The sequence below is a fragment of the Salminus brasiliensis genome, chromosome 10 (genome assembly GCF_030463535.1).
Source record: "Salminus brasiliensis chromosome 10, fSalBra1.hap2, whole genome shotgun sequence".
Classification (NCBI taxonomy): Eukaryota; Metazoa; Chordata; class Actinopteri; order Characiformes; family Bryconidae; genus Salminus; species Salminus brasiliensis.
In genome coordinates this window covers 39,949,029-39,961,443 of record NC_132887.1, presented here as the reverse complement: position 1 = coordinate 39,961,443, position 12,415 = coordinate 39,949,029, and the positions used below count along the sequence as shown (strand labels likewise).

At 38.4% G+C, this 12,415-nt stretch overlaps 1 protein-coding gene across 1 annotated transcript in view; it reads right to left on the bottom strand.

Moving 5' to 3' along the window:
* Positions 1-7,760: 7,760 nt before the first annotated feature.
* Positions 7,761-12,415, bottom strand: part of wdpcp (WD repeat containing planar cell polarity effector) — an 81,822-nt gene continuing 77,167 nt past the window's right edge. Inside the window, exons 17-18 of the mRNA XM_072690095.1 lie at positions 10,074-10,102; positions 7,761-8,131 (exon numbers count right to left, since the gene is read on the bottom strand). Coding sequence (XP_072546196.1) covers positions 8,081-8,131; positions 10,074-10,102 — 80 coding nt within the window. The 3' untranslated portion in view covers positions 7,761-8,080. The remainder of the gene's footprint in view (positions 8,132-10,073; positions 10,103-12,415) is intronic.

The following is a 12,415-nucleotide window of genomic DNA, read 5'->3' as shown; positions in this document are numbered from 1 at the left end:
GAGGGAATGTTGGAAATAATGGCTTTGTTCACTGCTGGGAATTTTCCTTCTGTCTTTTCCCTCATTCTACAGGGCAAACGCAGCCTCCTTGGGATTCTCAGGATCATTTTAATTCAGTGTTACATTTCAGAGTTTTATCTTTTCAGTTTGAGTCTGTATGTTTTTATTTACATGTTAAGTTAATAAAGCTTAATCAATACTGACCTCCCTCTAATACTGGACACCTTAGATCAGAGTGGACAAACCGAGCAGGTATAAAAAAATAAATAAACGTTTATTATGGGGCTTTTGATGAGGCGCTAATTGAATGCGCATGCGTAATTGCCTCCGTTTCTTCTAAATCCGCCCTCGAGCCAAACGGGCGCTGCTGATTGGGTAATTATAAGGGCTGGTGTCCAGGGTTAATGGGTCAAACGGGAGAGGAGGGCAGCCTGGGGCAGAAGCACCGGGGCAGAAGCACCGGGGCGAAAACGGACGAATTTAAAAGGCGCAAAAATACAGAATTCAACTTAAACAAAATTAAATTAATTAAAAATAAAAATACAAAACGCTGAAATGTTACTAAAACCAGAGCTTTAGTCCAACAAGATGCGCTCAGTCTCAGAGCAACTCTCTTACATCATATACAGATAGAACTTATTCTTTCTGAATTTATTACAGTTCAATTTTATAAAAGCGAATTTTCTGATTATTATTTATTTATCTGATAAATCAGAGTTTCAGTGAATTTAAGGCTCTAGCTCTACTCTACACGAGACCGTTTATTTTTCTACATTTGTGTTTTTTATTTAAATTTTTAAAAGAAAAATAATTTGTTGAAATTTGTGTAATTAGACCTCAGCACAGCTCGCGCCGGTGTGGGTTTTTAATATGTAAATGTATTAATAAATATGTAGCAGCTGAATAAACATTTCACTCGGGAGGATTTTAAACCTGCTGGCTCGGATTGAGGCTCGCGCGGATTGTTGGGACACAAACATTTCTATTATTCATTCAATAATTAGTAAAACAAAATCACGCGCAGTGCGCGCAAATGCTGTGTATGTATGTAACTCTGCTGCAGTGATTCATTGCTTTAATCCAAGGGTGTGTTAAATCGCGGTGTGTGTGTTTAATGTGTCGCGCGCAGATGGGTCACACTGTAAACTATTTTAAAGGGGGTCGCGGTGCTGGATGGGCTGAAATGTGGAGGATTAGACGGGACTAAAGCTCTGTGATTTTAGAGGGATTTACCCATGAGGCTAATGGGCGTTTATCACACCCTCCTTATCCCAACAGCAACATGAGCTCAGGACCCACACACCGCCTCCCCATAGCTGGAGAAACGAACCCTTCCTTTCCAAAAACATTTTCACACGTTTTATTTCAACTCGGCTTGAGTGAGAAACGACCTTCAACCCGCGTTTGGTTTTAATTCGTTTATTTACGCGTTAAAAAAAGTCCAAGTTCTTCCTTTCTTAAAACATTGAGAAGGGATGTTGCTCGCTGTTGGTTTTTCTGGTGTAATTAGAAAACTTGAACTTCAGTCTTATTAAAAATAAACAATTAAAATAATACGTAAAAACGTTAACGCGTCATTTTAAGGAAACTGATTATAGCTTTATAAAGGTCTTGTTTTTAAGGCTGATTTAGACATTTCTAAATTGTTTATTGACTGTTCTATTAGCTTTATTTTATTTATCACATTTTATTAATACTTTGTTGTATTATTCTATTAATACTTTATTCAAGGTAATGTAAAACACTTCATTACCACCCTGTTATGCACTTCTTACTCAGTGCCGTTTAGTCTGTAATTAGTGATGAATAGAACCTATAACACCTGAAACGGCTGTTACACAACATGCAAGCCTGGCAGAAATGAGTTTAACCCTTTTATACCAACCAAACCCAGATAAGCTTGTATGGAATTCATGCATCATTAATAACGACATAAGAGAAACTCGGCTTTTGCAAACAGAAACAAGTATCATGAATAGATACTAAAACTGTGATGATTTGTGCCAAATTAAGCCTTACTTTAGAATATGGAACTTTTCCTGATGTATTTGTATATGATTTATTTAAGTCTTATGAACGCAATAAACTCGCAAAGCAATAATCCCGCCGCTATCTAGAACCCGTATCAGTCAAATTAACGTGCTGCCCACCACTCCCTTAGAACATTTAGGGAATAGGTAGGTGTTCATTCTTGTTCAATAATTTGCAGAACATGGTGGTAACAAAGTGCATTATTGTGCATTATTAAATCTGATAAGCAATTTTGTCATTTTCACATAACAGGCGTATTAATAAAGGATATAATTATATAGATTTTAATTATTATTATTAAACAACTCTACAGTCTACAGTCTCGCACTTTATTGAACAAATACGATATGAAATATGAAAAGTCCAAACACCGGCGGACTAAGGCGCAGTCACATGATCAGAGGGTGGTAGCCAGGGTGGTAGCCAGGGTAGATGGCGCTGCTTACCTCCACTGGTGTCTGCAGGCCAAAAATACAAAAAAATTTAAATGCGAAAAATAATAAAATCGAAAAATAACAATGAATTAAAAGCGTTCTCTCAAAAATGTAAGTATTTAATTTAAGAACATTTTGCCTTTTTTAAACATGAATTTAGTGCAGCTCGATTTTCTTTCCTTCCAGTTCACATTCTCAGCTGTAATTCGGGTCATTAGAATCTGGATTTCTGTTACAGTCAGAGCTTTAATCTTAGCTCTCAGTTCAGTTCAACTCTATTACACTTTGGGTTGATCTCACTTACTGCTGGACCTTCAGCAGACCACCAGCTTTACTTACTTACTTTATTAAGCCCCCCTCCTAAAAAAAAAGGTTGCTGTTGCTGTTGCTGCAGTGTATCTGCTGGGTCTGGAGAAGAAGAGGACGCCCTCCTCAGCTCCAGCTGTGGCAGGGCTGATGTGCTTCCTGAAACTCCTCTCGCTCAGAAAACGCTCTAAAAGAGATTACCAGCCAACACCATTACAGAGGAATACAGCAGAGTGATGAGCGGAGGAGGTTTGCTGAGGATGAGGAAGATGAGGATGATGGGGAGCGCTGCGTGGTGGCTCGGAAAATGCTGAGGATGGGCAAAAAAAAAAAAAAACACTGCATGGATTTATTTCAGCCCTATTTGTGTTTAAGTCCTGACAGTGAGGGGGTGTGTATGGGGGGTGTTATGACCCCTAGAAAGGACGGTTTGTGGTCAGATATGTGACCGTGGAGGATGCGGCAGAAATATTGAGACACTGCATTTATTTCCAGCTGAAAATGTGGAGCTTTCTGGATGTTTGGGTAGAGGATGGTCATTGTCCGGTTTGCTCCTACAGTTCAGACTTTTGGAGAAGATTGCTGACACAGATGTGCAAATGCACACACATAGCCTGTCTAATCCCTGTAGAGAAGCACTGCCAATAGAATAGGACTCGCTGAAGGAGATAAGAATGAACCTATTGGCACCATGATGCCTAATAATGCCAGGCATGGTAGCAGGGTAGATAGCAGGGTACAACCCCCCACAGCATTGAGTTCCAGCATGACCTCTGGAATGATGGATGGTGGTGGAGCTCCAGCCAGTACTTTTGGGAAGAATTGGTAATGATAATGAGGTGGGGTGGTGATGATCCAGTTACTCCAGTACCAGCAGGATCGACTCTTTTGAATACCCTTGATTTCAGAGTAAACAGTAAACAGGTGAAGCAGGTGTCCCAATACTTTTGTCCATATAGTGTATGTGTAGGCCCAGTGAATGTTAAACTGCTGCATTCCTACTTGACAACACACTGCAACCCGATGCCACACTGACATAATGGCTCTTAACTGCCCTAATTACAGCAGCCAGAACAGTTTGGTGAGTCTATTTTTCTCGGCTCAGGTGACCGCACCACACCTCCACCTGAAGAGATTGTGCGAGGCCTTGCGGCTCTGAACTTTCGACCTGTCAGGCCTCGGCAGGACGGGTTTCTTCCTGAGAAAGCTCGAAAACAAAAGCACCGAGCTTCCAGCTTTACTTAACCGTCTAGAAGATGTGCTCACACTCAGACTGAGGATTGGAAGGAGGTCAGTGACGACGACGGCAAAGACTGAACCACGGTCCTCTCCAACAACACAGCCACCTCCCTCAGAGGTCTGTTTTGGAAAGTCCTACAGATCTCTGGCTCTCAGACAGTCCCAGATTCTGCTCCAACCCAGCTTAAAAGACTCCGGTTCTTTCACAAAGACACGTAGACTACGTAGAACCACAACAGCGGTTGTAGATTGTCTTCTGGAACCACTTACGCTGGATTCTGAATAGAACCGTATTTGCAGGTGGGTCTGCAAATGATACTTTGAGCAATGCCATAGAAGAACCACTGTGGGTTCCAAAAAGAACCATACTTGTAATAGTGATGTCTGTGTGAAGGACGTCTTAAAAGATCTAGACTGGATGCAAAGGTTCTTCACACTTGTGAAGGGCCTGTGTGAGAACCACAGGCAGAACCACCGGTTCTAAGACCAACAGTCTTGGACTTTCTCCAGTTTTTAGACCATTCTCCTTCTGTCTTTTAGTCCAGATCTTACTTTAGGACATCATCTAGAAACACCAGTGTATTAAATGTGCTGCAGATTTCAGGCCGGTTCTTTCTGAGAAGTTCGTACCTGAAAGGTTGGAACAGCCTCCCAACGTTTTGCGTATAGTGTTGTTTAACAGACCAAGACAGAACGTCCCTTTTAGTGGCTCTAACCACTGAAGAGCATTTTCTGTTGTCTCATATTTCAAACTCTCATTGTCCCGAGAACAATAACCCCCAGATTTGAACTCCGGCTTTACAGCAAAGTCTGAATCTAAAGGGGGTTTAGGTTTGGGTAGAACAACGATATGTGAACATGATGAAACCAATGGGAAGCAAACGCAGATATAACCAGGCCAGGCGGTAACACAGACATGGTTTTATTTTATTGATTCATTTATTTATTTATGTGTTTATTTGAACCCTTTATTTGAAGTCTAAACTGAAGGAAGCCTCCAGTGCCTGCAGAGAACAGAGACTCTTTGGTGTCCCAGACTGCTTTGCTTGGAAACCAGACTGCTTTCTTTTTGTAATTGGCCCTGTACATGCCAATGTTTTGCTATGGTGTGTAGACTGAGGACTGAGGACCTTATGCTTCGTTGCAGCGTTGTCTATTAAAACCATCTGGTGTGAAGGGGCTCTTTTCATGTTTGTAAACAAAGCACTCGTTACGCCCAGCAGCGTCACGTTTACTGCCCTCGCTTCAGGCCGTCGGACATCAGGCGGCGATTCGGCTGCAGCTTGTTAGGAAATTCTTCAGCATCCAAAAGAGAGGACCTAATACGGAACCTTGGGGAACACCCCTCACACTTGTTCCACTTGGTTCATTTCTACAAGGGATGTAATGAAGTCTGAAACTCTGAAACTCTGAAACGACCAACTGAAGAAATTCTATCTCCTGAAAACTAGAACAGATACCAGACATGCAGAAATACAGTACATAGTGCTGAGCAGAGGTTTTAGGCCCCTACTTCCGTTATTCTGGACCCCGTCTTTCAGCAGTGAGAGAGTTTTCCTGTAGAAGCTCCAGATCTCATCAGAACAGATAAAGCAGCTGAACATGAATCCAGTAACAAGGAGAAACAAGAGCTTCTCATTCTGAAGAAAGAAAGTAGTGAGATCTTGTTGGTGAGCTAGTCTGAAGAACAGAGCTCGGTTCCTCCAGGGTTCTCCTGGACGCCCCCCAGTCCAGCCAGCACAGCGTGGAGGATGTGTTCACCTCCATCAGCAGCAGCAGCAGCAGCTCACCTGATTTACCATCATTAAGCCCTGATTTACCACCAAACCAGGTGTTGATCTGAGGAGAACTCTAAATAATACTAGACTCCATGAGGAGAACTTTGGAGATGTTCTAATGATGAACACAGTGATGGAGAACCTCCACCACTTTCTGTAGGAGTGATATTATTAGTGTTTCTTCTGATATCAGTGATTTACTGAGAACATGGGGAACGTCTGACTGTCTGAAAATCAGGCGCATTGATTCCTGGCTGTGGAGGCGAGGGAAGGTGTTCAGCATGTGAGCTCGTCTGCAGCGTCGTCTGTTTGATCTGTAATAGGCGAGCTCCAAACTGGCCGTGACCTCTTCTGTACAACATCCGTACTCTCAGAAATACGCAGAAAATGTTCAAATGTGCACGGCTGCGTATCCGAAAGCCATGCACGTATACACACACACACACACACACACACACACACAGCAGCGTTAACGTACTTATGTTCTGAAGTAAAAAGCACGTAATACATTCTCTGCATTTCACTTCCAAGAATTTAACGGTAAAAAGCGACATAAACCGATTTACCTTAAAAAAAAAAAAGCAATACAAAAAAACCAACAAAACCAGAATGGCAGCACCGAAAAAGGGCCCTCTCGCCGATTCTGCGTCCGTTTCCAGCATCACCACTTCTGTATTTTCCCCCTTTTTATATATAAATAAATATATAAATATATATATATAAAAAAAAAGAAAATCCTCTTAGAATGCAGAGTAAACTGATTACGATACAGTGGGGGATTATGGGTGGCTGGGTGCCGTCAGATTAAGTTTTGGGGAAAAGCGGAGCAGCGACAGCTCTGACACGGGCGCAGCCGCACGGCATTATGGGCAGAAATGCTGGCGTCCTCTTTAAAGGCGAAGACGGCGACGACGCCGCCGATGCGCTGCCTCTGCTTTATAACTCCTGTGTGTAATCTCTCTCTCTCTCTCTCTCTCTCTCTTTTACACACACACACACACACACACACACACACACACACACACACACACACACACACCAAACACAGTGAGAATAAAACCCAGCTGCCTACTACACACACCGCATCACGCCAATCTACGGTCGCGGACAACACCACCGACTGCTCTCACTCTCGCTCTCGCTCTCTATGAAGAAAGGCAGGCTGTTTATTACATACAATTAATAAACAGTGGAGCAGACGTGTGAACACACAAACCCAGTAAATCTTCAAAAACTACTATATTAAAAATATATTTAAAAAATATTAACAATCAATACTTGTATCTCAAAGGTTTTTACTACAAATCCCAAAATACCTTAAAGTTCTTTAAGGAAAATATTAATCAATAAGTGTTTTATCAATATACAGTATTTACTGTTCTGTCACAACAGTTACTGTAAATATCAATAATCGGTATGTAAATCATGTTGAGGTAAAGATCAATGATGTTTTTTTTTATCAAGCTGTTTACTAAAAATATCAGTCGTAGGTGTTATATTATGATATGTAGTGTAAATATTGAACAATAACGGTTGTATTACGTCATTTACTCAAATGAAAATAAATGCAATTTACTGTAAATCCATTAAATACCTGGTATATTAAATCATTCTGTGTTAGAAATACTAATATTTTCCTTTATTTCCTGTAAATACCAATATTCAGTTATCTGACGGGGTCATCAATGCATATTATTTACTGTAAATATTAATAATATCTGTCAAATCAGGTTCTAAGTATTACGTACTATAATATTTTATGGTATTTACTGTGAATCTTTAATAATACAATAATAATCATGTTTTTACAGTAATGATCAATATGGTACGTTATTGTACTGACCCTGTACAGATTTTTACTGTCAGACACCAGTGGCCGTGGCAGCTCTGATGGTGTGTGTGTGCATGGATGTGTGGCACTGCAGTAAAGTGTGTGTAGGCCTTCACTGAAGCAGCAGCTGTTTGCCAAAAGTTTCTGAACAATAAGAAAAATACTTTGCTTTAATTGGTTTATAGAAAATGACACAAATGGTTCCGGGTCATTATTGAGGTTGTTTTCCTGAGAGCTGCATTAATACAGTACAGACGAAAGCCTGCGCTTAGGTGTGTTAGTGTAATCCGATCACTCCAGCTGATCTTTACAGTGAGGGGAAACTCCAGTACATATGATCCAACATGTCTGATGATCCAGTGTTTGTCCGTAAAAAGTTTCCTTCTACTGTAAAGTTTGTAAAGTTTCCATTTTGGCGCTGGGAGGTTTGCATAAGAACGCCGCTCGTCCTTGTTAAACGCTCAGACCAGGCCGAGGTGAATCAGCCGGAGTTTTCCTGCGTTCTCAGAAACCTGCAGGACAAACAGATCAGACAGAACGGTCAGTGATCCACAACAGCCCTGCCTGGAAATTCAGCCTGGATTTGTATCAGATCACATATTGAACACTAATCACAGCTTAATAGGTTCTGTTAATGGAACCACAAAAGGTTCTATGAGGGTTTTATGATGATATTTATAAATCCATTTTAAAAAGTCTGAAAAATCAGAAGCATCTACTATAGGTACCATCACAGAGCAGAGCTGTGTACAGATTTTGTCAGATGGTTCTTTGTGTGGTCATGGTTCTATAGAACCACTGATAGGTGTAAAAGGGCATGAAATTTGACATATCTAATAGAAAAAAAATATATTATATATATACACATTTAAATCAACCGTGAGAAATGAATTGCTGTAGATTCATTATACTGTTATATATAACGAAGAATAAAACATAGTGTTTATTACTATATATATATATATATATATATATATATAGTAAAAAACACTATGTTTTATTATTTGTTATTAACAGTATAATGATATATACATAAATACATAAATATATATATATATATACACATACATACATATATATATACATATATATATATTTTTTTTTTTACTTAGTAAAAAACTATTATTCTTCGTTATTAACAGTATAATGACTCTACAGCAATTAATTTCTCACGGTTGATTTAAATGTGTATGTCTGTAGTGTTTATATTCTGGTTGTGAACACATCCTGTACAGTACAGTATGCAACATTTTGTGCATTTAAGACAGTTTGTATATGTTTTCTGAATTTAACATATCTGAAAAAAATATATAACATTTAATGTTATTATAAATTACATTTTTATTACGTACTATTAATAGTATTATGAAGCTACAACGATAATTTTTGCACGGCTACTTTACATGTATGTTTCTATATTTCTGCAATGATCATATTTTAGGTAATATTAGCCAAATTTAATACTTAGCGTTTAAGGCAACCGTTGTTGTAAATAAGGGCAAACAAGTGAAAAGCTTCTTCACAGGAAAAAAAATAAAAAAAATGTTTAGGTTTATATAGAAATATTGTCCGGCATATTTTACAAATAATTTCTTTTTCTTTACTGAATTTAACATACTGCAATAAATGTAACATCTTTTTGCAACATGTTTATTGTGCCCTTTTACTTTTACACAAGTCATATTTAATGGTTTGTTTTTGTAATCTGTTAAATTTACAGTAATTGTGTCTGTGAGTGTTCAGAACTGAGATTTACACTTAGAACCTCAACAACTTCTAATCTCACTTTTGCATAAATCTGCATTTTAGATATCTGCCGATATATTTGCCTAACTATAATGTTCTGGGTAAGATTAGTGTTATGTTAGTCTGCTACAACAGACAGCTTCATTTAATACTCATTTAATACTCATTTATTACTCATTTATTTCAAGTCTTACACACAGGTTTGTGCACTCCTGTGTAAATAATATTTTTCTGCACATTTCACGCAAAAGTTCCATTTCTTTACTGAATTTAACATATTGGGGAAAAAAATCGAACATCTTTTTGCAACGTATTTATAACGCCTTTCTACTTTTTACATCACATTTTGATATATTATTTTTTTAAACAGTAATTTTGTTGAATGTGCAGAACTAAGAACTATAGAGACTCAGTCTTTCACTGTTTTACACTTAGAACCTCAACAACATGCAATTAGACTTTTGCGTAAGTCTGTATTTCAAATATCTGCCCGTATATTTATATCATAGTGATGTTCTGGGTATTAATAACTGTAATAACTGTGAGTTAGTCGCTTAACATGTAATGCTTAAAAACAAAGGTATTAAAGGTCACAGTTTAAACCGAAGTCAGATAATCAGACTCTGGCTCCAGTATTCAGAGAAGCCCAACCCTGAACATGAACCCCAGACTAAACACACGTCTGCAAAACGACAGTGAAAACATTACCTGATCTTCACTGCTGACGAGACTGACGTCTGCAGAAGAGACAAACACACATCAGTCAGCACGCACTGTGTTCACGCCAGTCACACACACACACACACACACACACACGCACACACGCGCACACACACACACAGCAGGAAGAGGGAAAGAATAACTATCCCATCAGTTTTCTATCCCATCTGTCAGGTCTGTAGTGTATGGTGGAAAATCATTTCACTGATCTGAGGAAACTCAGCGACTCTCTAAACACACGGGACGGACGCCAGCGGGCAGCTGCTGAACTCCGCCTGTGAACATCTTACCCCATTCAAACACTTTCACTAGTTTCTCCATCAACAAGAGCGGTCAGATTCCTGCGAACTGCTGTGATCTGTCCCAGACTAGAGATCGGAGGACTGGCAGTAATTCATTAGCGCCATCATGCTGTGGGCGGAGTCTGTCATATTGTTGTTGTTTTTTTATTTTAATAAACAGTAATTGTGTGTTAACGTGTGCAGAAGTGTCCCTCAACATCACGTCATTTGACGGGGGGGCCTAAACTTTTGCATAAGGCCTAAACTTTCTATTGTAAATATACGTCTGTAAATGTAGGTAATATTTATATGCTGGGTTTTAATAAATAAGTGTAATAACCGTGAATCTGATCAGTCTGCTACAACCGCAAACGTCAAAATGTAACAATTAAAGAATGATGCAAAAGTTTGGGCACCTTTGTTTAAATGATGGGTTTTGTTGATTTTCTAAATGTAATGAAATAAACTAATCCTCCACAGGATCAAAATAGTTTCTTATATCGACACATAACATATTTATGCATCATATTTAATGTGCTATCACTTTTGCTCGTCACGTTAAATTAACAAATTTTAAATTTTGAACACTTACACTGACAGTATTTGTTTCCTGCTAATTGGAGTAATCTATGATGGGCTAGAGATCGGAAGACTGGCAGCAATTCATTAGCGCAATCATGGTGTGGGCGGAGTCTTTCATAATTAATGTTTGTTTAATTGTTTGTTTGTTTTAATAAACAGTAATTGTATGTTAATGTGTGCAGAAGTTTCCCTCATGTCGTTTGACCGAGGGGGGGGGTATAAACTTTTACATAAGGCCTATACTTTGTATCTACGTCTGTACATTTAGGTAATATTTATATGCTAGATATTAATAAATAACTGCAAATGTATCTGTAAATACATTTGCTACAACCGCAAATGTCAAAATGTAAACAGAATTATGCAAAGGTTTGTATTGAATAAACAAATCCTCCACAGGATAGAAATATTTTTAAATGACTTTAACAGCCTGAAACAACAAAAATTATGAAACAAAAACGTATTTATGCACCATATTTAATGTGCTATCATTTTTGCTTTTGTTTAATTTACAAACACAATTTTACAATTTCTGAACTTCATATTCGTGTGATGGACTAGAGATCAGAAAACTGGCAGTAATTTATTAGAATCACTGCAGTGTTGGCAGAATTTCCACGAATAGCGGAAAACCTCAAGGAATGTGGAAGTAACTGGAATTGTGTTTTTTCCACTGCATTTCTTCAGTGTTAGAATTTCAATAAAATATAATAGCAGCTGTGGTAAGATGTGCTGATCAGGTCCTGATGTCTGTAACAACTGTAACAGATGTTATATAATTTTAATGAATAATAAAGTACTCCACTCTTCATCCATAGTATCAATCCCATTTCAGATGTTTTTTTTCCGACAACATGTAATCTGAAAAACTAGGAGTGCCAAAACTTTTGCATACAACTGGATATTATGCCCAGGGTCAAACTACATGCAAAAATGTGATGAAGTTCGAAGGAAAATAAGGCATAAAATGTGGCGTGTGTGAAGATTAGAGCAGTTAATTTACTTTACTTTAGTTTTCCACAATACGTTAAATTTGGAAAATAATAAAAAATTAATAAAAAATATTTAGAGGACTTATTCACTTATGTAACAGGGTGCCCAGACGCCTGTGTATAACTCTAAAAATGTATTATTAACTTGTTATTCGTGAAATTCAGCATCTGCTCAATGGCCTCTATTATAAGCGTAACCTGCATCCGAAAGTTTTCTGTCATTTTTATAAAAACAAAAGCGCGTATTAAAATTGCTGTTTGTGGTAAATGAGCGTACAAAACGTATCTATCAGTCAGAGACACGGTGAGGAACACTGAACTTCTCCTTTAATAAAAGAGCAAAGCAACCATGACTCACTGAGAATTACCTGGACACACAGGTTCACGCTAATACAGCATATATGCTTTTGTGTGTGTATGTATGAGTGTGTGTGTATGTATGAGTGTGTGTGTGAGTGTGTGTGTGTGTGTGTGT